The following is a 27,744-nucleotide window of genomic DNA, read 5'->3' as shown; positions in this document are numbered from 1 at the left end:
CCGCAGAACTGCTGCCTAGCCATTCGGTCCCTAGTCTGTAGCTGTGCATTGGGTTCTTCCGTCCTAAGTGCAGGACCCTGCACTTATCCTTATTGAACCTCATCAGATTTCTTTTGGCCCAATCCTCCAATTTGTCTAGGTCCTTCTGTATCCCAAGATGGCAACTTGGCTTTTCATTTGGGTTAACAGCTCGAGTTCAAGCATATACAGCAGCCTAAGCTTGAACTCAAGCTGCTAATCAGGGTTAAGAGCAGAGTTGCTGGATCTTTACTGTTATTTTAACTTAAGTTGGGTTATGTAAGAACAGAAAAATGGCCATATTGGGTCAGACCAATGATCCATGTAGCCTAGTCTCCTCTCTCTGACAGTGGCTAGTGCCAGGTCTTCAGAGGGAATGAACAGAACAGGGCAATTTTGGGTGACCCATCCCTAGTTATCCAGTCTCGGCTTCTGGCATTTAGCTATCCTGAGTTAGGAGCACACCTTTGTTTTGCCGTGTAGATATATCCACAAAGTCATTTGCCTCCTTAAGCTCTAGACCCCACTCCATCATCATGAGACATTATTTAATGCAATGCAATGGAATCATTTTAGTTTGATGTGTGAGGTGTGTCATCCCAAGCTTTAGCAGCCTTATTAAATGCATATTTGGAGTCTGCAGGCATCCTTTTATTGACGTATCACTTAAATCAGCCTCTGGACTAGATGACTAATGTACCGCCAACATTTTTAAAAGGCTCCAGAGGTGATTCTGGCAAGTACAGGCCAGTAAGCCTATCTTCAGCACTGAGAAAATTCAGTATGTTGGGAAAGAGTCAACACAGCTTTTGTAAAGGGAAATTATGCCTCACCCATCTATGAGAATTCTTTGAGGGGGTCAACAAGCAAGTGGAAAGGACAATCAAGTAGATACGATGTACGTGGACTTTGAGAAAGCCTTTGACAAGGTCCCACACTAAAAGCTCGTAAGCAGTCATGGGATAAGAGGAAGTTCCTCTCATGGATCAGTAACTGGTTAAAAGATAGGAAACAAAGGTTAGGAATAAATGGTCAGTTTTCACAATGGACAGAAGTAAATAATGGGTTCCCCCTTGAATCTGGGACCTGTACTGCTTAACATATTCATAAGTAACCTGGAAAAAAGGGTAAGCAGTGAGCTGGCAAAGTTTGTGGACAATACAAAATTACTCAAAATAGTTCAGTCCAAAGCTGAGTGTGAAGAGTTACAAAGGGATCTCATAAAATTGGGTGACGGGGTGACAAAATGACAGATGAAATTCAGTGTAGATCAGTGCAAAGTAACACACCCTGAAAAAAATTATCTCAACTATACATACAGACTGATGGGGTCTAAATTAGCCATTACCAATCTGGAAAGCAAGCTCGGAGTCTTTGCAGTTCGTTCTCTGAAAACATCCGCTCAACGTGCCGGGGCAGTCCCAAAAGCAAAAAGAACGTTAGGAACCATTAGGAAAGAAGACAGAAAATATCATGATGCCGCTATATAAATCCACAATAAACCTACAGCTTGAATACTGTGTGCTGTTCTGGTTGCCCCATCTCAAAAAAATATATATTAGAATTGGAAGAGGTGCAGAGAAGGGCTCTGAAAACGATTAGGGGTACGGAACAATTTCCCCCACAAGGAGAGATTAGAAAGATTGGGACTGCTCAGTGTACAAAAGGAAAACTTAGGGGAGGTATGATAAAGGTCTATAAAATCATGAACGGTGTGGAGAAAGTCAATGTAATGGTGTGGATGAAAGTCAATTGCAAAATGAAATGATTCATTTAAGGGTGATCAGTCCCTAAATGAGAATGGTCATAATCCGTTCTCTAACAGTACCTTGACGGTAGATGGAGCTTAATCTAAAATTAGCATGCTGCTGTTTTTATAATCAATTATAACAACTCCCCTAAATTAACATTAAAGCCACCTTTTAGCATAATTAAATATTTTCTACTTTCTCATTAGCTATTTACCATTAAACATCACCTCATTTAGCATCTGTGGAAATATAGATAGCTATCAATATAGATAGCATTTTCCAAAACATTAACAATTTATTGAAAACACTTGTAAAAACCAGTAAGGACCAAAACACGTTTACAACATAACCTGGGGTTATGTATGTCCTAATTTATCTTCGACTTGCCTCTGAATTGTGTCACTTCACTTTATTCATATTTTACCAAGCCTCCCTTGACAATTGTCAAAGAAATAGATTTTGGGGCCTACTTACATGTCAACAATTCTATATAAACATAAGCAAATATCCTCTCTGTAGGCTACAGATAATGAGAGCCATATAAGCACCTAGACAAAGAGAGTGAGATAGCAGTTTAAAGGTAGGTGTCATACAGAAGATACCACAACCCCAGGCCTCCACTAATAGCCTCCGATAATTACATGCATTGAACAGCTGAGCAACAGAGCATATTCTACAGAGGTGCTGAAGAAAATTAGGAGAATGTGCAAAAAATCAATGTAAACAAACAATCACTCTTTTAAAGTTCCCAAATGCGTGCTAGGCATTTAGCAGAGAAATATAAATAATATTTAGGTTTTATGTATTGGCATCTTTTTGATGCGCTGACTTGTTTTGTTTTGTTTTTTTATTGATTTGCGATTCTTCACGCCACAAGCTGGATAAATAAATATGGCTCTTATCTTTCTAAAAAACTGGATTTCAGGAAATGTGACCCTTTGGCAAACCATATACATACAAACCGTGATCGGAGCAATATTGCCTGTGAATTGTACAGACAGAGAGCCTTTGATGAAATAGCCACAAGATGTGAAAGTTCCTTTACTGTTCTGCTTTTTATGCCCCTTCAATGCAATGTGGCAGTGGCCTCTCGCCAGCAGAGCTTTATATGTCTATGCAAAGTTCCCTTTCCCTCCTCCCCCACGCGATCGTGAAGAAAAAAATACAATGAGATTAGCTTTCTGCTCATCCAGCAACTAAGTGTGCAGCCCACAAAATGGCGCACTGATGAGCTGAGCATAAAATTGGTCCTAGCCACAAAATTCAGATCCGGCCGCAAAGTCTGGGGAATGTTTGGATCCAGGGTTTTGGCTTGGCGCCAGGTGCAGTATATTTCTATAGTGCCTTCCATCCCCAGGAGCCCACCAAAGTGCTTAAAAAATGAACACGATATCCATACTCTAAATAAGGATCCTATTTATTTAAATGGGAACTGCTGGAGGCTCCGAACCCTTTTAAAAGCCACCTGACAGAGGCACGAATTCAGTATAGCGCTTAAACACATACTTAAGTCAACCCTTTAATTTTAAGCATGTGCCTAACCCCCCTTGATTTCATGTGTCTGTATAACTGACTGCAGTGGGACTTGCTGAATTAGAGCTTTGTTCAATAGCCTATATCAGGATTTAGGAATCTGACTTTAAGTTCCTATCTGTGAAAATCTTGACCTTCAATTATTGGAGATCTCCCTTAGGTTGTACTATAGTAGTCGTAGATCCTTTAACCTCTTTAATATAATGTCTCCTAGTGCAAAGTAGCTCCGCACAGGGCCCAGTGTCTATACAGCACAGTCAAGCCCTAAATAATCACCAGTAAGTACAAGAAATGACTTACCATTTGTTTTTGAATAGCTGAAATTTAATATTCTCATTTGAGGGTTTAGCGATAATCCATTGATAAGGGGAACACCACACCAGAGCTCCCAAGGGTGACTCAGCCACCAGTGGATCATATTCCAGCTGGATGGCAACTTTTGTCTCTCTCTGTTGCTGTTCCATTATTAAAAATCTTGAAGCAAAACACGGATGTTCTATGAATCTGCCTCTTAGGGAACTCTCTAAATAAATTTACTGAATAGGCTTTTGTGCCAGATTTATTTCCAAGTTTTATCTCCCAGAGAGAGTCCAAGTTCTTCGTTCCACTTTTTCCTCAATAAGGGTCAGGAAGAGTGGCAGAGAGCTGGTATCAATTAGCAACATTGGCCACCAAAGTGTAGGCAGATAAATTCCTCCAGAGGAGTGGTGGTGTGCTCAGACATGGTTCTAACAGAATGTATCATTTTCAAACAGAATGAGAGACTGAACTCTTGTTTTGTTTTTTGTTTGTGTTTGGTGGAAGGCGAATGAAGTGATGGCGCCTGTCTTGGTTAAGTCTAGAATGTACCTGATAAGTAGCTCTTAGAGGCTGTTACTTGAAGCTTTTTCTCCCCCTTCTGCAGTGTGGATTGTCCCACAAAGGGAGTTGGAGGGAAGATAAATTAGGTTTGTCATGTTTATCACTCTTTGTAGGACAACCACAAGGAAATGAAGACGGGACAGATTCTGATGAGAACTAGCCAGATTACAGGCCAGGAACATCAGAGAGAAGAGAACCTCCTGGAGATACAACCAATTCACAGGCCCCACAAGCACACATCCTTTACTCCTTCCACATGCTAACCCTCCTGTGGACAGTCATCTGCAATTATATCTCACAAGCACTGGACAACCCCTTACTCCTTCTGTTAGGCTCTGCCTGCTCAGTCTTGATAAGGATGGAGGGGGACCACCCAGTCTTAAAGAATGTATCCTCACAGCTCTTAGTTATACATTAGGAAGGTACGGCTCCACATCTTCCCCCAGTCTGAGAGTCAAAATCAAATTTAATATCTACCTTCAAAACTGAAAAAATCACCCTCTCTAGAATAAGCAGGGTGCATTTGTTCTCCCAGTCCCAGAAGATGCTGCAAGGCATTTTCATGTCACCAAAGCCCCTACATGATCCCTTGTTACTGCATGTTCTCACCTCACAGCCTCATCGGTCTTCACTTGGAAGCAGGCTGAGAGAGAAAGGGAGTTCCTTCTCCTTTTCTCTCACTTCCTTTCTTTTCTGTCTCTCACTATTCCTGCCTTTCGCTCTTCCTCCTCCTCCACAGTTTCCAATCCAGACAACTCATTGAGATGTTAGTTGAATAGGGTTAACTTGCATCCCAGCACAATTATACACTCACTTATAGAAACTGTATTGACTTCCCAGATAATAAAAACTTTAGGTCAAACTGAGACTCTAAAATGTTTCCTTTGAAACTCCCCTGCCTATTGCTGCTGGCTTATATCAACTAGTGTCTTTCTAGAGATTTTGTCCAATATGCTCGTCCCATATGCGTCAACAGAGTGCCCTTGTTGCCAAGAAGGCTAAAGGCATATTGGGCTGCATTAGTAGGAGCATTGCCAGCAGATCGAGGGAAGTGATTATTCCCCTCTATTCGGCACTGGTGAGGCCACATCTGGAGTATTGCGTCCAGTTTTGGGGCCCCCACTACAGAAAGAACATGGATAAATTAGAGAGAGTCCAGCAGAGGGCAACGAAAATGATTAGGGGGATGGGGCACATGACTTATGAGGAGAGGCTGAGGGAACTGAGCTTCTTTAGTCTGCAGAAGAGAAAAGCGAGGGGTAATTTGATAGCAGCCTTCAACTATCTGAAGGGGGCTCCAAAGAGGATGGAGTTCAGCTGTCCTCAGTGGTGGCAGATGACAGAACAAGGAGCAATGGTCTCAAGTTGCAGTGGGGGAGGTCTAGGTTGTATATTAGGAAACACTATTTCACTAGGAGGGTGGTGAAGTACTGGAATGGGTTACCTAGGGAGGTGGTGGAGGAATCTCCATCCTTAGAGGTTTTTAAGGCCTTGCTGGGATGATTTAGTTGGATTTGGTCCTGCTTTGAGCAGGGGGTTGGACTAGATGGCCTCCTGAAGTCTTTTCCAACCCTAATCTTCTATGATTCTATTATATCATTTGGGGGAGAGGGGGAAGGGAAGGGGGGAAACACCACCAAAATCTCCCCCCCAACAAAACTGTGTCTTAATAAACACACTAGTAAATACACTTTACCTGAGTACAGAAAATGGAGTTCCTCCGAATGTTGATGACCATGGACACTTTCAGACTATGGTGTATACATTACAGCTCTCAGCCTCCTTAAGCAATCCAGCCATCACTGACTCAATCAGTCAAAAGAAACTGCTGCCCAGTAGCACTCTAAAAACAAAACACAGGCATTTCAAGTTAGGGCAAATACGAAACTCCAAGGCAACTGATGGATTCTAATATCTGATATATCTTCTAATATTCTTTCCCGATAGGGAAATTAACTTCATAATCAAATTTAATCCCCATCTCTCAGGAATAATGGTGTTGCACAGATATAACTGAGGGCACCATTTGGGCAGCAAAATCTTTATTGCTGGAGATGATACACAAGCCAGGAAGAACCCAGCTTGACTTTCAGTCCTAAAGGTGAATTTTGAGAGTTTTAGAAAAAACAGCTTTTAATTCGTGAACTGGTCATATTTAATGTGGAATCAGTGAGACACAATAAACTTTGGACCCCACAACGGCACAGTTCAGAATAGAACTGCATTTTAAGGTCAAATAGAGAGAAGGATGGTTTCATGGTTAAGACACTGGCCTAAGGCTCAGGACAGAGATCCAAGTTCAGTGCTTGACTCTGCCACAGATTCTTTGTGTGACCTTGGGCAAGTCAGTTAGCCTCTCTGTGCCCTGCTTCCCCAGCTGTACACAGGGTGCAATCACATTGCTAAATCACCCAGGTCTTGTGAGGAGAAAGTTAGTTTGTTAAGATACTAAAGTGACGGAGGGCACTTCTGAGCCAAATCTGTGATACACTGAGATAGCAGGAGAGGCATGTGCTTTGTGAATGATTTTTGAGCCAACCCTACCATTCCTCCTCATGGTAGCCAAGCCCCATGACAGGAGCTGGGTCCAGAAAAACCACTTTCCAGGAGAGGAAAGTTGCCTTGAGCTTCAGAACAACTCCACTTCCTTCTGCCGAATGTGCTGAGTTGCCCGAAGTCTCTATCCTGCCCAACCAGTGACATGGGTAGATCACAGACTCTACCTGGGAATGGCCCTCACCTCTGTTGGCATGACTTAGAAAGACAAGTAGTATCCACATAGCTTATCACCACTCTTCCATAGGAGTGGAAGGTGTCCAGTACTTAGCAAGAGTAGGTCTCAACGAGGACCATATTTATTTTTACACTGGTTTTTTACAACTCTTTGTATTTTTAATTTTTGCAAGGAGGAGGGTAAATACCAGCAGTACTGATGGAGAACTTTGTCCCACAGAGGAAGCACCAGCACCATGGAAGAGGAACATACGCTAGAGAAGGATTCATGTTCAAATGAATCCCCTATTGCGAGTTGACAGGTTTCAGAGTAGCAGCCGTGTTAGTCTGTATCCGCAAAAAGAACAGGAGGACTTGTGGCACCATAGAGACTAACCAATTTATTTGAGCATAAGCTTTCGTGAGCTACAGCCCACTTCATCGTGAGTTAAGTTGTGAGGTAAGTTTTTCTTTTAGCGATGAATCAGCATAATAATCCATCTGTAACATTAGATGTGTCTGCTTGTAACAGCAAAGGGCCATCTGCCCGTTGGAATAAACGTTCAAAATGCTGCTGGGACCACAGCGATGGTCTCTTAATGAAAGGTGGTCAGCAATTAGCCCTTCAAGGAATCATACCCATGGGGTTCTGTACCATGGATGGTCTCCAAACCTGCACTCAACAAGTGTTGGATATTTTTTTTTAACTGTCTGTGGCAGGCTTTCTGTGTGGGGGGTTGTTTTTTTTAGGGGGTGGGGAGATAAATATGTTCCAATTCCTGCAACAGCAGGAGCCAAGTCAAGTTGTAATCAACATATGGCCATTGTAAGCTGGGTAGCCATGAATTAGAAGGGCAAACTGCTCATCGTTTCCAGAATGCCCCTCTGAATCACAGCCACCTGCTTAGGAGGCCAGGCTGCAGCAAAGTAACTGGCCACGTGATTCCATCTGTTTAATCAGTGTGCTATAGATTTGGGGAAGCTGACTAACTTTGCCTCTATCTATTTTCTTTTCTCTTTTTTTTTCCCCTCTAATTGGAGTTTGCTTTATGCTGAGATCCTCAGCCGAAAGGGCGGACATCACAGAGACAATGGAGCACAACTAGGCCAGAGCTGGAGTTCGTTAAACTGAAAACAGCTTTCTTCCCTTGCTAAGGCTGAACTGCTTAAAGGGAACAGATGAAGCAAGTATCCAGTTGCATCATGGAAGTGGGGGAAAGCCTCGGCCTGTGCTGTTAACTGGGCTCTCCTGAAAGCAGCGTTTTGCAGCCCTGAAAGGAAGATCAAACGTACATAGCACATTCCCTCGAGTAAGAAACTGTCATACGGCTTCCTTCTTTCAGGGGAAAAAATACCCATACCAACCATCAACTCTCTGTGCTAGTCTGCGTCAAGATATATTGAACTAAGTTAGCAGCCCAATTGAAATCGAAAATAAAAGTGGACCATGAACACTTGCATAAAATCCGTTTCAGTGACGTTCTGGTTCTTGTTTCACAAAGCAACAGCAACCAGAATATTCAAAGCTGAGGCTGACATATGGTTTCCTGATTCAAGTCACACAACCTTATTATGCAGAAATTTAGTTTCTTTTCTAATTAATTCCAGTTTTACTTTTTCTTTAAAAAATAGTGGCTCTAAAACAAATATTTACTTGAGAGACCTGAACAGCTTTTACCAGCCAGTTAAGGTGTACTAGGAAACACATGATGTTGCCAATAGACTAAAATGTCTCCAGAGGAGTTAGGTAAATATTTAGATAGGTGCTTACAACATGCATGAAAAACCACTGGTAAAATTCTTTAACAACAAGGGTTAATGAAAGCCTTAAGAGTTTTCCTATTCATTTGCTGAAGAAATAGATGGGGATGGGTGGAGAGAGAAAATAGGTATCAAAATAAATGACAAGTTAAAAAGCATTCGCTCTGAATCAGGCAAAACAGGGACTTGAAGGGGAATAAGCTATACTGGTATAAGGCCCCTTTATCCTGGTATAATTGTGTGTAGACCAGCCCTAAACTTCTATCATTAACCACCTTACAGGTCATTAATATTGAGCTGTAAAGCAACATCAAACCGGATCACAAAAGTATGTATACTGATTAGCTGCATCTGAGTTCTGTGACAGTTATTAGTAATAGTTTTTCAGGACCTCAAACTTAATCTCCTCCATTAGTTTACCAAAAAAAAAAAAAAATAAATTGGATAGTCTTCGAAATTCATGGCCACAATTAGGACGTTTTCCAGAGGCAAAAACATTCAGAATGTTGTATAACAAATTCGCACACTGTCTTCTAGTTTCATGGAATACCCAGACTTATCTCTTGTTGTGAAGATGGAATTCTTCTTGTTCCTTAACCAGTCTTTATTTCTTATAATTATTATAATTATTAATTATTATTATTATTATCTCCCTATTCTTGCAATTTGTTGGATCAGGACCTACATTTCTGCTTTTCGTCTGGAATGTGGCAGAATTAGACTTTAACAAGGGCTAATTATCGTTACCAAAAATCTATTATGTATATTCAGAAAGCTTTTTGGCAAGCTTACTATCAGGATTATTACATTTTTGATAGATATTTATTTTAATTTCCCAAATGTGCCGACCCCAAACTCTGGGTGCACAGGCAAACATCAGTGTAAATCACCATTCTAAACCCTAAAAACACCTGTAGAAAACCCCTCTCCCAATACCACTGGTATAACGCATATGCACTATAGACAGAGAGCGTCACATAATTCCATACTTAAAATTTTAAAACACACGTCGGGTGGTTTAAAAATGCGTTTAATTTACATTCAGACCAGATGTGAAAATGTGTTGAGCACCGACAGTTTCCCTTCGCTACAGCGGGGACGGCAGGTTCTCCTGACCTCTCGGGAGTTGGCTCTGGGACAATTTAGAAGTGCACATTGTACCAAAGCAAACTGGACTTGAGAAGATGTGCTTTCAGGCTGACAATTAACTTGTATAGCTTCAGCACAGCGCAGATTGTTCAGCTGAATTGCACCCTTTACAGCATTGAAAATAAGGCAGTGCATGCACCGTACAACTGCTGGTTATGCTTCAGATCTGCCCAGCTCACAGGCCTCCAAACCGTGGGGCGTGCCCCCTACATGGGCGCTGAGGAACGTTCGTGGGGGCATGGCAACTCTGGGCCAGCCCCCACGGGGTAGGAGGGAGTGACACCCAGCCCTGCTCCGCTCCCAGCTCCGGCCCCACCTCCCGACCCCGCGCCTGGCCCTATCCCCAGCCTCAGCTCTGCATCGAGCAGAGGGCCTGCTCCCACCCGAAGCCTCGGCCCCTAACTGCGGCTCCATCCCCGGCCCCGCTCCCAGACCCAGGGCCATGCTTAGGCATACGCAGCATACACAGCTGCAAAAGGCACCCGAAAATTTGGGGCACGCCGGGGCTGCGGGGCCCTGGCCAGTTCTGCTTGTGCTGTGCTCTGACTCCGCTGTCCCACCCAGAGGCAGGCTGGCCGGGGCTGTGTACAGTTTGCACCCGGAGTCTTCCTCGCTGCACATGTGCAGAATGAATCAGGACAACAATCAGCAGCAGGGGTGGGAAATTAAAAAAAAAAGGGTGGGGAGGGACACACGTGAAAGAAGCCCCCTGGCCCTTCCCTCTCGCACACTGCTCACTCCCTTCAGCTCACCCACTGGCCGGAGGGCTTCTCTCTGGGAGATCAACAAGGTAGGAGCTGGCGTGGGGCTGTGGGTGCCCGGAGGGAGCCGTGCGTGCTGGAGACAGGAATCTCCTCTCAAAGCTGGGTGTGTGGCGGGGGCCCCTGGCCAGAGCTTCCATCACCCCCCCATGCAGATTAATACACAGGCCAACGGGGCACGTGCCCAGAGCCGCCCTCCCCTCCCCCGTGGCCAATATGGGACCCCCCAGAAAAATGGGCACCCAAGCAGACAGCTCAAGCCACGGGGTGGAAGAAGCCCCGAGGTCACCTGGGTGCCCCGGCAGAAGCCACGCCGGGAAGGATGGCGCCAGGAGGGTTCTGAGGGTCCACAGGTGGTGCGGGGTGGTGGCTGTGTCCCCTCGACACACTGGGGTCAGCGGCACCGGCTGGGGACCACCTTCAGTGGAGCCCCCACCTTCCCCTCCCCCGTCCCTCAATATCCCTCCTCAGGGCATATTGCATAGGGCCCCATAAATCCTAAGGATGGCCCTGCCCAGACCCAGACCCACCCCCAGCTGCGGCCCCAGCCTCAGCCCCCTTACCTTGTCCACGTCCCCTGCCTCAGCCATGTTCTCGGCCCCAGGATGGGATGGGGGGAATAGAGGCACATGAACAAGGGTAAGGTGGGGATGTCCCTCAAAAGTTTGGGGACTACTGGTCTAGGTATCTGTATGATTCCCATCACCACAATCTCAGAGCCTCAACTACATGTAGGCATTCCTCTCCCCATTGTGCTGATGGAGCTCTAGCACAGAGAGATTAACTGACTTGTTTAAAGGTTGCAAAGGGAATCAGCAGCAGACATGTGAATTGAACCCAGGCCACCCAAATCCCACTCCAGCACCTTAACCCCAAGGCCAGCTTTCCCCTTACCCCATATAAAAATAGTGGTCTTATTCCTTCAGCCTTGCAAACGAGTTCAAGAGTTTCCCCATTCATTACATTTTCCTTCCTCCAAACTTCAAGCCATTGTAAATAATGCTTAGCATTTGGCCTCCTACATTACTGAATGCATTCTCTCTCTTCTTTCCTGCACAATACAATTTAGCATTTAAGAAAGTGACAGTTCCATGACTAATTGCAGTTCAGTGTTTGCCTGCATGGGCGGATTTCAACACAGCCAAAAGTTACAACCCTTGAAATAACTTTCAGGTTTCAGCCAAGTGAATTATCATTCATATTAATAGATTCTTTTGCCAGCCCACACTCCACCTTCAGCCTAAAAAGGAAAATGTAACCATTCCAATGAATCCTCAGCAGTATAATCTTCACTGCTGCAAGCATGTTGTGTCATCGTCCTGTTCTACTGAAGTCCATTACACAGATCCCAGCTGCTTGCGGCATGAATTTTAAGTGTCACAAAGTCCTTGGTTGTCAAGATCTGCTATATGGTAATGATGGGCTGTGCATTTCACAAACATGCAGATGTTATAATAAGGAGAGACAAGCATGCATCGCTACCCCTCCTCTCCCACTGAAGTCAAAGGGAATTTTGCCATTGGCTTCCAGAGGAGCAGGATTAAGTCCATAGAGCAGTTACCACTATTTCTGGCCACAACTGTGTTAAGGAAATGAATACATGAATAAACTTTCATTCATTAAAGTCAAAGTAAAGGTGGGCTGGAAGACAGTAAACCTAGACCAATGGTTCTGGATGGTCCAACACCTTATAGATAAATTAAATGGAAGTTATCTTGAAAAATATTTAAGGGCATCAGAAACAGGAAGCCTGCCAAACAATCAGTGGGGCCACTAGAAGATGATGGTGCTGAAGGAGCACTCAAGGAAGACAAGGCTAAATGAATTCTTTGCACCAGTTTTCACTGCAGAGAATGTGATGGAGATACTCACACCTAGGGTGACCAGATGTCCCGACATTATCAGGATCATGCCAATATTCGGGGCTTTGTCTTATATAGGCAACTATTACCTCCTCCCCACACACACACACACCTTGAAAATAAGTGTCCCGATTTTTCACACTTGCGATCTGATCACCCTACCCATACCTGAGCCATTCTTTTTAGATGACAGATCTGAGGAAGTGTCCCCAGACTGAGGTGTCAATCAAGGTGGTTTTGGAACAAATTGATAATTTAGATAGTAATAAGCAACCAGGACCAGACAGTATTCACCCAAGAGTTCTGAAGGAACTCAAATATGAAATTGTAGAATGACTAACTGTGGTACAGAACCGATCACTTAAATCGGCCTTGTACCAGATGACTGGGCGATAATTACTATAACACTGATTTTTTTTAAAAAAGGTTCCAGAGGTGATCTGGTAATTACAGGCTGGTAAACCTAACTTCACTATCAGGCAAATTGGCTGAAACTATAGTAAAGAACAGAATTATCAGACACATAGATGAACACGATATGTTGGGGAAGAGTCAACACGGCTTTTGTAAAGGGAAATCATGCCTCACCCATCTAAGAGAATTCTTTGAGGGTGTCAACAAGTATGTGAACAAGCGGGATACAGTGTACTTAGACTTTAGGAAAGCCTTTGACAAGGTCCCACCCCAAAGACTTTTAAGCAGAGTAAGCAGTCATGAGATAAGAGGGAAGTTCCTCTCAGAGATCAGTAATTAGCTAAAGGATAGGAAACAAAGAGTAAGAATTAATGAAAAAAGAAAAGGAGTACTTGTGGCACCTTAGAGACTAACCAATTTATTTGAGCATAAGCTTTCGTGAGCTACAGCTCACTGCATCCGATGAAGTGAGCTGTAGCTCACGAAAGCTTATGCTCAAATAAATTGGTTAGTCTCTAAGGTGCCACAAGTAAAGTGAGCTGTAGCTCACGAAAGCTTATGCTCAAATAAATTGGTTAGTCTCTAAGGTGCCACAAGTACTCCTTTTCTTTTTGTGAATACAGACTAACACGGCTGCCACTCTGAAACCTAAGAATTAATGATGAATTTTCACAATGGAGAGAGGTAAATAGTGGGATCCCTCAAGGATCTGTACTGGGACCAGTCCTATTCAACATATTCATAAATGATCTGGAAAAGGCGGTGAACAGTGAGGTCGCAAAATTTGCAGACAATACAAAATTATTCAAAGTCCAAAGCTGATTGTGAGGAGTTACAAAGGGATCTCACAAAACTGGGTGACTGAGCAACAACATGGCAGATGAAATTCAATGTTGATCAATGCAAAGTAACGCACACTGGAAAACATAATCCCAGCTATACATACAACATGATGGGGTCTAAATTAGCTGTTACCACTCATGAAAGATCTTGGAGTCACTGTGGATAGTTCTCTGAAAACTCAATGTGCAGCCGCAGTCACAAAAGCTAACAATGTTAGGAACCATTAGGAAAGGGACAGATAATAAGATAGAAAGCATCATAAAGCCACTTTATAATTCCATGGTACACCCACACCTAGTTCTGGTTGCCCCATCTCAAAAAAAGATATGTTGGAGTTGGGAAACGAACTGAGAATGGCAACAAAATGTCTAAGGGTATGGAACAGCTTCCATATGAGGAGAGATTAAAAAGACTGGGACTGTTCATCTTAGAAAAGAGAGGACTAAGGGGGGATATGATAGAGGTCTATAAAATCATGAGTGGTGTGGGAAAAAAGTGTTATTTACCCCTTCACATGACACAACCACCAGGGGTCACCCAATGAAATTAATAGGTAGCAGTTTTAAAACTAACATAAGGAAGTACTTCTTCATACAACGCATGGTCAACCTGTGGAACTCCTTGCCAGGACATGTTGTGAAGGCCAAGACTATAACAGGATTCAAAAAAGAACTAGATAAGTTCATGGAGGATAGGTCCATCAATGGCTATTAATCAGGATGGACAGGGACACAAGCCCATGCTCTGGGCGTCCCTAAACCTCTGACTGCCAGAAGCTAGGACTGGATGACAGGGAATGGATTACTTGATAATTGCCCTGTTCTGTTCATTCCCTCTGGAGCATCCGACCACTGTCAGAAGACAGGATACCAGGCTAGATGGACCATTGATCTGACCCTGTGTGGCCATTCTTTTGTTCTATTGATAGCACAGGGATAGGGGACACCAAACTGCAAAGTTCCCACATAGCTTTGCTCCAATCTACAACCCTGACCTCATTCCTTATTGCATCACCCTGTGCCCCTTTTGTTCCTCCAGCGATACCCACCTTGAAGCACCTGGCTTCTCCTATAACCCATCTTCCTGTGACTATATTTAGTGTCGCATGCAGCACCTAAAAGGCTGTGGACACCTATCAAATATTAAAAATGGGAAGCGTGGAGGAAGGAGATGAACAAATTTAATGGAAGGCAAGCAAAAGAGGCCTATAGCACATCCATGACCAACCATATTTATTTGAAATGGTTTTAGGAAGTGATCACTTAGGGGCCTCAGGATGTACTGAAAAACCTCTTCCATAGAAACAAACGTTCAAAGTGCCCAGGATCTGTATCGCTGGACAGGAGAGAAGGGTCCTCATTCTCATATGGGGCATGATTGCAGAGCTTGCATTCTTAACACCAGGTAGTCAAGAAGGAAATGCCTTGCAAGTACATGCCTGAGCACTGACATCCTTCTCCAGAGAATTCTGGAGCCACACTCATGGGCTCTTAAAGGTGATTGGCAAAGAATTTTTTTCAACACTAGACTTGTACCTCCTTTAGTTTCTTTCTCATGTTTACAAAAGGCCTGGAAGGAAGGTGTGCATGTGTGTTAATACAGTTTCTTTCTGTCTTTTTCTGACAAAGGGGACTGACAAAGGGCGCTATTCGCAGACACAGCATACCCTCTTCCTGAATTTGCCACCCAATTTGTCTTGCCCAAACTAAAACAACATCTACACTTTTATATTTCAACCAGGCAGCACCCAAATCCAGAACATGAATCAAAAATCGGGGGACAGAGACACACACAACATAGTGAAAGTAGCTTAAACTGGCAGAGGATGAAACAATGGTGCAATGTGAGTCCATTAATTGTGCACTCAACTTGCGTTCTGACCGTTTGTACCAACACCATGATTCTTTTGGTTGTGGATTATTTTTCTCGACACAGTGAAAGGATTTTCTGACAACAAACATTTTTGAGGCGCGTGGAGGTGATACAACATTTTTGCTTTGAACAGTTTACAAACTTTGTGTTTACAGCATTGGGTGGGCTGATGGTAAGTTAAGGCAAATGGCAAGCCCCATCCAGAGACATCTATCATACAGTTTGCAGCTCTACAAGTAGCACTGCTAATAAGGAGTCTGAAGTTACAAAGAACAGCTTAATATTTCAGTTGGTAGCCCAGCTGGCTTCCTGCCTCACCACTCATTTGCATAATTATCATTGGGGGAAAGAGAAGAGTGGGGAACTGAGCAGCCTCCTAATGGAACAGCTGGCCATTCTGAAAATGGATTATATAATTCTATTGTCCTGATGTCTGGCTTGCTTAGTTTGCATATTAAAGATTTCCCCACCCAGGCTTATAGTTTGCTATAGAGCAGCAGTGTCACTCGCATCTCTCACATTTAAGGCTGTCTTAAGCCATTCAGTTTGCTCTTGACACTCGCTATACAAACTCCTGGGTTGTGAAAAACAGCAACAAATCAATCAGGGCAGAGACCTTAACCTTATGGAGATTAAAAGGAATGTGTGAAAGTTCAACTTGACATTATCATTTGCAAATTAATTTAAGAACAGGCATCATGATGAATATTGAAACGTGTCACAATCTGGCATCATACAAAATCAGAGTGAAAAGACCCATTCCTTTCCCCTCTGGCTGTGTGTGTTGTTACAGCCTAGACTACAGGTTTTTATAGTTAATGTGTGAAATAAATACAAGCCTGGAGGAGTTCAAGGTCTAGATAACTGCAAACGATTTTGTGTATGTGTACAAATCAGATCACGCCCACAAATCTTTCCCCCATAAAGTTAAAATCACGTTCCTTCCCCCAAGAGTAACAATTCATTTTTTAAGAAAAGAGTTTTTTTTTATTTTGCTGAGTATTAGGGATAGAACCTCATGATCACCCCAGTCAGAGCCAGATTTGCACAAGTGTGAACCTTATTGATAGTTATTTTTCATGTGTGCAAGAACTTCAAGGTGTCACCTTATGTTTGCAGTAGCTCCCACAATGTACTAGGTGCTTTCCATTCTAACAGAAGAGAGCATACAGGGGATTTACTCCCATTAGAATTTCTCTCTCTCTCTGTTGCTTTCTTCGTAGGCTGTCTGTATTCGCTTCTGCCTCCCCTCCTCGTTTGCCCTAAACAGACTGCAAATTCAATGACATTTGAACTCATGGATTTGTTATTAGACTTAGCAAGTTTGTCAATTCCATTACTCATCATATTAGGCAATGAAGGTAGCACTACCTATAGGTAAGGTTACCCACCACTTTCCATTATAAGACCTTCTTTTCAGTTGCTTATAACTTTGCCAGACAAATCATTCAGGCTGTCATTTTCTAATGCTGATTGTTTGCTTCTGGCTGATTCCCCCCTGCCTCCCACCCACCTGTTGTAAAGGAAATTGTTGGCTCAAACAATTCAATCATCTCTCAAAATGCGGTTCAGGAAAAAATACATCGTTTTATCCATATTAAACAAAAAACCTCTTACAACCATTTTAGCTGAGAAGTTTTAGCATCTGCATGCTTTACAGCAGGTACTTGCCCTGGGGTCAGATATGTGCCTTTTGTTGTCCCTGTGAAATCACATCTAAATTTGCCTATTTTTTAAGACTCTGAAAAAAATCTCAGTTTACACTTGCTCAGCAGAGACTTTTGAGAGTTTGGCAAGCTAAATTCTCTGAAGACTCCATCTGCACTGGGCAGGCTCCAGGCCCCCGTCACAGCTTCAAGGTGCCAACCAGATTACAAATACACCATGCCCACAGAGCAACTAAGCATGTTCCCGAACGGGAAAGAGGAGGGAGCAGCCTGCCTGGAATTTAGAGGAGTGAGGAACATGTGGGGGTGGGAGAGGCAGGGGAGATAGACAGAGGGGAGCAGAAAGTTGGGGTGGGGGAGAATGGGAATTAGCAGCCAGAGGGGATAGCAGCAAGGGAGGGTACAGAGGCAGAAGGGCCTGTAACCACTATCGGGCATGGCCTTACAGGACCTGCCGCTGAACCCATTATTCCTGAGTCTAAACATTCCATATTGTCTACCAAACAGCAGTTGTGAATGCCACTGTCAAAGCTCTTGTTCCCTTTCTTATAGAAGATAACAGCTTACAACTGCTACTAGTTACTTCATTAGTTGAAGTGATAGAGGACTGTACTGTGGATCTAAAGGCCCTGACCCTGCTGCTTCTGCTGAGTGTGTGTGTGTGTGTGGGGGGGTTCAATTTGTTGCATATAACAAAAATTGAAAAAACAAAAATGCTTTTAATGTAGAAAATTACATTAAAAATTGCACTAAAAGAACATTAAGGTTGCAAAGTCATGTACTTAGAAGTTAAGAAATGCCAGATGTATGTGCAATCTAAATTGAGCCCCCTTGTGCATATGCATTGTGATATAGTAATTACAAGATCACATTTTAATCACATACTGTATTTTTCAATGAGACTCCCTGCCACACACGGTGCCTGGGATAGATTTGCTCTGGGGATGAATTAGGGCTGTGCAATTAATAAGGTTGTTGTCTGCAGTATCTCTGCCTCGTTTAGTGCAAAAGCTGGAAGGTGGATGGTGAATGAAGCAGGGACCTGGGGAACTGCAGAAAGAGAAAGGATGCTTGTCATTAAGGCTGCTGAACGACATCCTGGAAAACTGGATTCTACCCCTGCCTCTGCCACAGAGTTCCTTTGTCATACTGGGCATGTCATTTACACCATCTCCACAGGTAATCAGTGTATGTCTTATCTTCTGATTTGCAGAAGTACTGAGCACTTGCAACTGTGGTCATTGGGAGCTGTGATCTGAACATATAAAGTGCTGTAAAATGTTAAGTACTCTGAAAAAAATCAAGCCCCAGGCTTCTTAAATTGGGCACCTAAAATAGCAGATGCTGTGGACAATTTTGTCTCGATTCCCTATGGGTAAAATGGTAATAATACCCCCTCTTGTCTCAAGGGTGCTGTGAAGATGAATTCATTTATGCTTGTAAAGAACTAAGATACTATGATGGGGCACTATAGATTAATTTCCTCATGGGCTTTTCTATCTGCATTCATTTGAATCGTCTGCTGTAAGTAATGTATGGGGCCCCATGCTGAAAGAAGATAAAAAAGAAATATTGCATAGTTACCCATTCAGTGAGCACGCTCCATCCTTTGCACTGAATGAGGCAGGGGTCCTGGGGAAAAAATAGTATAAGATTATGTAACTAAAGACTGTGTCAAAATGAATTTGCCCAACGGGAACAACTCTTGCATGGTTAATCTTAAATCTGGCATTTCTTAACTTTTGAATGCTTCACTTTGCAACTTTACAGTTCCTTTAACATAATTTGAGAGGTTATATATACTGCTACAAACATGTACACATTCATGTCACACCACATTCGTATTTGTATGGATTATCCTTGTTAAATGAAATATTCTAAAAAAAATATAATAAAAGAATCACTCGTTTGGGAAATGTTAAACTTGACTGTAAGAGTATATAGGTCTATGCCGACTGTTTAAAGTAGCTTGACAGAATTTTTTTTTTTTAAATAATTTCAATCGATACTATCCATGTTTATTTTGATCAATTTAAATTTTCACAAGTGCACAAAATGATGGGCTTTAAGCAGGTTTTGTTAGATTATTTTACCCATTTGAATTTCGCAGTTGTGTGAATTATGAGCAGGAAGGTCGTAATATTTATTTAACAGCAGCAGACATTGAGACTCAGAAAGTTAAAGCTTTGTAAGCGTTAAAACACAAATGATCAAAATCCCATCGTCAATTGAAATGCACTTTTTCATCAATGTGCGTTTATGGGGAAATCGAAGTTTACCAATGTTTTCTGAAAAAAAATTAATTTTTCCAAGCCTATTTATAACCCGTAAACACTACATTATGTTTTACCATTTCCTACACAGTTTTAGCACTTTCAGAGAGACCACACTAACCAGATGAACCTAGCTAGTAAAGACAGTAAGAGATGCACTTAGGGGCTAAAATGACTTGTGTCAAAACCCACTTGAAAAATGTGTCACAACAGGCTATTGGACTATCGTATAAATGCTCCTTTGGCAGTTCATTTTCAGTTTGCACTGTTGCAGCATTGTTGGTCCCAGGATATTAGGGAGAGGTGGTGGATGAGATAATATCTTTTATTGGACCAACTTCTATTGGTGAAAGAGAAACTTTCAAGCTACAAAGCTCTTCTTCAGGTCATTTTCAGTGCATTTTTGGTCCATCAGCTACACACCTGCTATTCAACTAAAATATGTTGAAAGCTCAATGATGCTACCAAGCAGACGACCTACAGGCAGATTTTCAACTGGTGTAAGTTGTCATAGGTCCATTCAATGGAGCTGTGACAATTTACACCAGCTGAGGATCTGACCCTGGAAAATAGAGAGGCCTTTGGGTTCTCACTCTTCAGTCAGTGCAGCTTTGGTACATCACAGTGGTAACTTAAGGGTCTGATGGAGGTTGAGTGATTGTCGCATGGGGCAGTTTAGGAAGTTATAATCACCAGAGGATGAAAAGGCTTTCGACTAGCAAAGTGCAGTTCTCTCCTGGGTCTCCTCTTACCTTACTGGGTGCTCCTTCAAGGTCTCATTCAGGAGCTGCTTCTCTTCTGCATTTTCCTGCTTCTCTTTTTCTTTCTCTCACTCACGCTCATACACTCCCTCTCCCTCCTGTGGCAATCTTAGCTGCCATGAGTAGAGAAACCAAAAAAAAATCATGTGAAGAGATTGTAAGGTTGGGATTGTTTATCTTAGAAAGGAGACTAACATTGGTATATAAAATACAAATGGTCTAAAGAAGGTAGATCAAAAGCTTCTGTTCCCTGGGTCTCAAAACACAAGAACAAGGAGACATTCGAGGGAACTAAAAAATGGACAACTCAAAACTCAAGGAAGCACTTGTTCACACAAAGCGTACCTCACTGACACATGATGTTGCCGAGGCCAAGAACTCAGCAAGATTCAAAAAGGGATCAGGTAGAGACCCATTTCCTGGCTATGCCCTTAGAGAACACAGTCGCTGTCGGTATCTGGCTTTGATATCTAATATCATAGATAGATAGCATAGATAGCAAATGTTTGCTGCTGTTAACCAAAGAGTTCATATTCAGAGCCAGACATGTGTATCCACCGACCGTTTAACTGCAGTACTGCCAACCCCAAAGGTTCAAAAATTGTGTCAGACCCTTAAAAATCATGACATTGGCTCCCAAATCTTGAGGGTTTTCCTGATTAAATATATATATAGTGTTTGTCTGGATTTTTGAACTCCCCCTGCCACACCACACCTCAGCGTCAGAGACAATTAGTGCTGCTGAATCCCTCAAATTTATTAAGGTGATTTTGGCCACCACTGCAGGAGCTCTCACCCCCACATCTGCCCATCTCCTTGCTCAGCAATTAATTCTGCATGCCTCTGCCCCCCCCACCACCTGCCACCTCCCAATCCCCCATCAGTTCTGTCTCCCCAGCTCCCACTGGACCAGGTCCAAAGGCATAAGGAATATAGAAGTCCAAACTATCCTCCACTTTAGACTGCAAAGGGGGAGACTGTACAATCTCTAGATTGGAAAGGCTATCATCCCAAAGTGCACTTCTGGGAACCTGCTACCCATGCCCCTGACTTGGTTTCATTAAGACAAAGCAGGCCTGGTGCCAAACCAGAGGAAAGGTGCCCCTGACAGGGGTGTAATTTAAGAAGCTGCAGGACTAGAACCCAGGTCTGTGCAGCTTGGGGCAGTGAATGCTCCCAACATTGCCAGTGGAAGGCCACATTTAGCCACATCGAAGGAGCCCTGTGGAGATTGGGGGTTACTTCTCGCAATGCCTAAAGTGGCCAGAGTGACAGCACCCCACAGCCTCGGATGGGCCCACTGCTTACTATTTAACCCTGGAAGATGCTGCAGAAAATCATCTGGGCAACCACATAAGACTTCTGGCTTGCTGTGGCTCCAGACCTCACCTTGTTTTGCTCTGATCCCAGACTGACTTCAACCCTGACTCCCAACTCCAGCCTGGTGACTACTGAAATTCGTTCTCTGACCCTGACCCTGACCCTTGGCTACTGATTTTGGCTCCTGCAACTACCCAGATTCCTGCTCGCCAGCCACCGCCTAGGGGCTGCCCCTTATCTCCGCGACACCAGCCCAGCAGTAACCACGCTGTCTTGACTAAACCTACTTTTATAAGTGCTCACAAGTTCAATGTGGTTTACAGTGGTGGTGGTTTAAGATAAAAATGGGGTACACTGTACCTCTGGGGGGCAAAGGATTGGGAATTAGCCCAACTCGGGGGCTGGCTATCAAAGAGGAATGATTCAAAAGGACTCAGGGATTGGGGGGCATTAATTGTTAACCTACAAAGCAATGTAAGGGCTGGTATGTCCCAGAGGAGAGCGCTTTGTGGTTGAAAGGCTGGTGGTGTTAGAGAGCGGACACCCAGCCAGGTACAGGCAAGACTCCCACACCTTGGAGACAGGAGGCAACTCACAGGCCTGGGTGCCCTGGTGCCTGGGTTTCCACTACCACCTCTCTAGCGGTTACTACCCAGAAGTCTGGACCCTCCTTTTACTCTGCCCTCAAGTTGCAGTCAATATTATTCCCTAAACCCAAGGCTGCCCTTCTCAATGGTTTCCCAGAGCCATTTCTGTGGTGGCTATTGCTCTTGAGGCTCTCTTCTCTGGCTCCCCAGAGTACTTCTCTAACTTAGCTCCTGGCCTCCTCTGGCCCTTTCCTAGCTTCTTCCATCTAGGGTTCTTTCACTGGTTCTCTGGCAGAAAGGAACCACAGCCAATCTTTCATCTTATTCTGTTCCTACCAGCTCTTCCCCCTATAGAAGACAGGTGACTTCATATCTCCCCCAAAAGACCTGGGTCTCAGCCTGGGACCAAGCACATCTGAGAGCTGAAATCTGAACCCTCTAAAGGGCATAGCTCAACCTGTGACAGACTGCAGGTAGTTGGCATACAATGCTGTAGGACTTCCTTTTTGAAAACTCCCTACTACACTTGTCCACTGTGGGTTATTAGGGACGTGGAAAACTTGCATGTAATACATAAATGTGGCAAGTTCATTGTCTAATAAACTCTTTTGGGGCAGGCCCTATAATTTTGTGCATTATACAATGGCAGAATCACTGTCTGAAGCTACCACAAAATTGCAGTAATTCCTTTAATTCCTAGCTCTCACATGGGATTATATTAGTATGTAGACCTAAAGTATACATGTTCCTCTTTCAACAGATTTCATTTCCCCAGGATTTTGCAATTTTTCTAGCACAGCTGTTCAACTCATTATTTTCTTGGTCACTCTCTAATAAAAACCCAAGCTGAAAAGTAGGTGGCTACGACGTTTATTTTTCCATGAAATTTGTTCTTTATCCAAGAGTGGCCCTAACTTCTTCCGTATTCTCCTAAATAAAGACTGTTTCACACTTCGACAGCGCTTCCTGCCCCCAGAGCTCTGCATGTTGCCGAGTCCCAGCACACCTGTGAGAGGGGAATTAAGGCTTGCTTGGGGGAAACTAAGGCACAGAGCACTGACTTGCTCAGACCACGGATTTGAGATTAGAAATCTGGAGTTCCTGGTGTACGGTCCTCTGCTTGGAGGTCTTTCAAACTTCGTTTCTCTAATAAATGTAAGGTGGTTTTTTCTTTTTACATTGATAATTTGTTCGCAAACGTAAAAAATTTTCCCTGCTGAGCCTCTCCCCTGAACTCCCTCTGTACCCATGCCTCAAAAGACACTTCTCCTTTTATTTTCACTTTTTAGGCTCTCCTCTTATGGGTTAAAGAGCCCCTGCTGTCACCACACCAATCTCCTTAAAACTATAAAACTTCAGGGAATGAGAAGTGTGTGTTAAAATGGAAACATTAGATTTTAACTATTTCCCCATATTTATCCACCCCCCCCCCCCAGACATTCTTGTCAACTACTGGAAATGGCCCACCTTGATTATCACTACAAAAGGTCTCCCCCACCCCCCTGCTCTCCTGCTGGTAATAGCTTACGTTAAGTGATCACTCTGGTTACAGTGTGTATGGTTACACCTATTGTTTCATGTTCTCTGAGTATATAAATCTCCCCACTGTATTTTCCACTGAATGCATCCGATGAAGTGAGCTGTAGCTCACGAAAGCTTATGCTCAAATAAATTGGTTAGTCTCTAAGGTGCCACAAGTCCTCCTGTTCTTTTTATTAGATTTTAAGTGATTCCAGCCATCCTACTGCCCGTGGCTATCACTCTGCTTCATTAAGTTCATTCAAATTTACTTGCCTTTATTGCTCCATTTAAAAAAAATGGAGAACATGGTTGTACTGCAACCACTAGTACCTGATTTTCAACCAAGGCACTTCTGGGACCCTAACTGTGGCTTACTATTCCACTGGCGCATCCTCTACATTTCCAGGGAGATTGGATGCAATGTCTTCTGCAATTTCCATGGTATGCATCCGATGAAGTGAGCTGTAGCTCACGAAAGCTCATGCGCAGATAAATTGGTTAGTCTCTAAGGTGCCACAAGTCCTCCTTTTCTTTTTACTTAAGGCACTGTATCCTGGCACTTCAAAAGGAACAATTCCTTTGGAGTAGCCGTGGTTCTTTGAAATGGTGTGTGTGTGTGGATTCCTCCATCGTGTGCAGCACGCTTCATGGGCGCAAGATTTCACTGTCTTTGTACAACGATGTGCAAAAACAGGTCTTTCCTGTATACATTACAGCTTTCTAAACCTGTATTTGTTTTATTTTATTTTTTTTTTTTTACACTCCCACATTTCTAGAGCAGCAAGGTTGTCATTTGGCATGCATTGTGTATACAAAGTGACTTTCACTTCTTGATTACCCAGGCTTCTTTCATTTTGTATAGACACCCTAGACATCTCAGTGGGTTAGCTGTTTGGAACCCAATCCTGTAGAGTGCTGTGGCATTCAATGACACATGTACTCATTTTCCCGTATACCACTAAGGCGGTTTAAAACGAGCTCTAACAGAAGGGACTGAAATCTTCATTGAAATGCATTGGCACTGCTGCAGAAACCGCAGTGGATTCAGCTTTATTTAATCAGTCCTACACCATCCAGTCCCTGAACTATTCCACAACTAATTTCTACCTTCCCCAACTCCATCAAATTTAAGTGTCCACAAACTAATCCTCCTTGTTTGTGGAAAATTCCTTCACTTTAACCACATTATTAATTGTGCTGTTGTAATGGTCAGTATTACATTTTAAAGAGTGGTGAAAAGACACTTCATTACCCTATGAAGCCCCGCAAAAATATTCTGGATAGATAAGAATCTAAAACTACTTCCCCCATGTTAAAGAGATGCCATGCTACAGTATCTGCCAAAGACTTCATAGATCAACCAATAAAATTCATAAACACATGCAAATGCAAAGCAAAATGTCATTTTATTTAATTCAAGGACTAGTTTCCTTCTAGTATTGCTGAAGGGATCACCTCCTGGGGAATTGATCATTACAAAGTCCCTGTTTAAAAGTTCAAGTGCTCTTGTACATTCTTCTGAACCACAGAAAACATAATAATGACCAAGAAGGTGGGCAGCTACTTGCACTTTTAACCCACCTAAATTAGCATTGCTTCTGGCTGGAAAACAATTCAAGTAGTAAAATCATGGAAAAATGTTAACCTTTAAGGTCACTACTACATTTTGATCAAAAAGTCTTGAATGTATGAAAAACCATTTGTACATGTTATGAAGTTTTATAACCACTCACTGTATAAGGAGACAGTTAAGTATTTTGGACCAGTTGTCAACCAGACACTTAAGTGTTCAGATCTCCAGATATCCAATCATTTATTACCAGTTTAATTATGCAACTCACTTTTCACATTAAGCTCTTTAACAAACGGAACATATACCCACACCAGAATCACTGTAGACAGATTTAGTTTTATAGAATGCCCTTCTGAAAATTCATTTCAAAATAGAGATGCTTTCTCCCAAACTGTAAAAGCCATAAAAATGCAAAATATCTGTTAGGAAATTTGTAATCATAGTTACTCCTTAATGTTCAAAATAACATTTAACCTCCAGCTGTCTTTTGCTGTTGTTTATATACTGATCAATAGACTATAAACAGATAACAATGGTTCTTTTTTTTCCCCCACCTGAAACATTTCTTCTAACACAGGTCCAAGATAGGCAATACAGAGATTCAGGGACATGGATTATGCATTGCAAAGGTAATCCACTAATCATTTTAATTTAGAACAACTTTGATTCTAGTACACAACTTTGAGCCTCAGTTGTTTTCAATTTGCTCTAGATCCAAGTCCCCGCAGTCTAGCGGAAAGATGCCCTCTTCAGTGCTTTCACAATCACTTGTGTCCTCATCACTTTCACATACTGCAGCTGCCTTCTTATAATCCCTTACATTGAAGCCAACTTGGCATGGCCCATGATGCCTTACTTCATCCAGTTGCTCTTTCACTGGACTGGAACCAGGGGTGGTGATGTTCATAAAGTCATGTGAATCACATGGGGATGACACAATTGTCTTCATTTGTGTGTCGTCGTCATCGTCATCATCATCATCTTCTTCATAATCAAGGGAGCAAAGACTCTTTGAATTTTTTAAAGTCTGTAATTAAAAAATATATATTAACCAAAAGCAATAGAAAAGACATACATCCTACCCACCCCTTCAAATGTTTAGGGAAAGTGGTTAAGGAGAGAATTTACAGCAACTCTGCAAATGGGATCCATTTGGGAAATAAAGAAGTTATTTATTGTTCAGTAACTGCAGTTCTCAGATGTTTTGTTCACATGGATCTCACTTACGACTAGCTAGCAATTTCCAGCTTAACATGAGAGTCTGACGTCCTAGCTACAGCTAGCCAAATAAGGATTTCTGAACCACTGTTCCCAATTTGGCATCTGATCTAGTCCCCAAATCCAGGACATGATGTTTGGTAAAGGTATGAGCTGAGCTCCAAGTGCAAATGACCCATACAGAAACATTTCTTAGACATGCTGAAGAGGTTGCCTGGCCTCTAGCTGAGTGGGCCCTGAAGACTGAGGGAAAGCCATATCTACTAGTTACTAGAAGACTAACATACTGAGTGATCCATTTGAATCTCTAGGAAGGATGATCTGATCTCTTACAGCCTTCCTTAATGTCACAAACAGGTTGATTTCCTGAATGGCTTTACCAAAATAATAAAGGCAGGCTCTGGAAGTATCTAAAGAACTTGGTTTATCCCAGGCTTAAGTGGTGCTTGGGGAAAGAGAATAAGAGATTAATGATTTGGTCTAAGTCAAATTCAGCAGCACACTGCTCTTTCCCACAGAGAGTAGACACTGATGGTGTCCCTCAGTTAAAAGAGTAACTCCATCACATGAAAGGCCTGGCTTGAACCTGGAGGGGTTTAGTCTTGGCCTTAAGATGGAAAGGCACCTCAGTACCAAGTAGAAGAAAAAATACATTTTAAAGAAGGAGCAGCAAAGGAAGTTGTCAGTAAGCTAAGCAAAGTAACTGAATGATTCTAAATTGACTCGATGAAGGGTACTTCGGGGGATTGCACACAGGTTGCTGAGCTCGAGTGAAGCGAAAGGTGGTAGAAGCTGCTCTGCCCCATACACCCTCACGCAGGGGGAGGGATACAGAACAGGCGAGGTGGGAAATGCGCACAGGTATGCAGGGCACTGGTATGGCCCCAAAGGGCACTGGTGTCAAAAGGTTCTGATCTCCCATGCATGAGGTGCACACACACCCCATAAGCTGGATCCACATGGACAAAGACTAAGGACCCCTCTAAATTTGCAGTGTTTTTAGTTTAGCTGTCATTCTTTGTTAAAAACCCGGTTTTTAAAACACATCAGTCTATTCACTGATGAGTACTTATCAATATTATACAGTATATTATGCTAATTCCTCATTGAGAATTTTATACAATTTCTCTCTCACTGTACACACAATCATTATGTTACCAGTGTCTGGCACAGGATGCCTTTTAGAAAGAACTTTACATATTTGAAGAGATTTACAGACATTTACTAACTAGCCCTCGCACCACCACTGAGGAAGGAAGGTAGATATTCTTTCCCCATTTTACAAGA

General features: G+C 42.8%; 1 protein-coding gene across 19 annotated transcripts in view; it reads right to left on the bottom strand.

The window, feature by feature from the left end:
• The window catches only part of FAM53A (family with sequence similarity 53 member A), a 165,522-nt gene that overhangs the window by 39,126 nt on the left and 98,652 nt on the right, over window positions 1-27,744 (bottom strand). For 9 of the 19 annotated variants that reach the window (XM_073342767.1, XM_073342766.1, XM_073342779.1 and 6 more), the window contains one exon: window positions 25,054-26,266. In XM_073342767.1, coding sequence (XP_073198868.1) covers window positions 25,928-26,266 — 339 coding nt within the window. In that variant the 3' untranslated portion in view covers window positions 25,054-25,927. Of the gene's footprint in view, window positions 1-5,840; window positions 6,007-18,133; window positions 18,255-18,628; window positions 18,837-20,229; window positions 20,352-25,053; window positions 26,267-27,744 lie in introns of those variants that run through there. The other 10 variants (XR_012158755.1, XR_012158757.1, XR_012158758.1 and 7 more) reach the window with 10 other exon arrangements.

This window comes from Lepidochelys kempii, chromosome 4, assembly GCF_965140285.1.
Source record: "Lepidochelys kempii isolate rLepKem1 chromosome 4, rLepKem1.hap1, whole genome shotgun sequence".
Lineage (NCBI taxonomy): Eukaryota > Metazoa > Chordata > Testudines > Cheloniidae > Lepidochelys > Lepidochelys kempii.
Note: the sequence above shows the minus strand (reverse complement) of the source record. Positions and strands in the feature narration are given on the sequence as shown.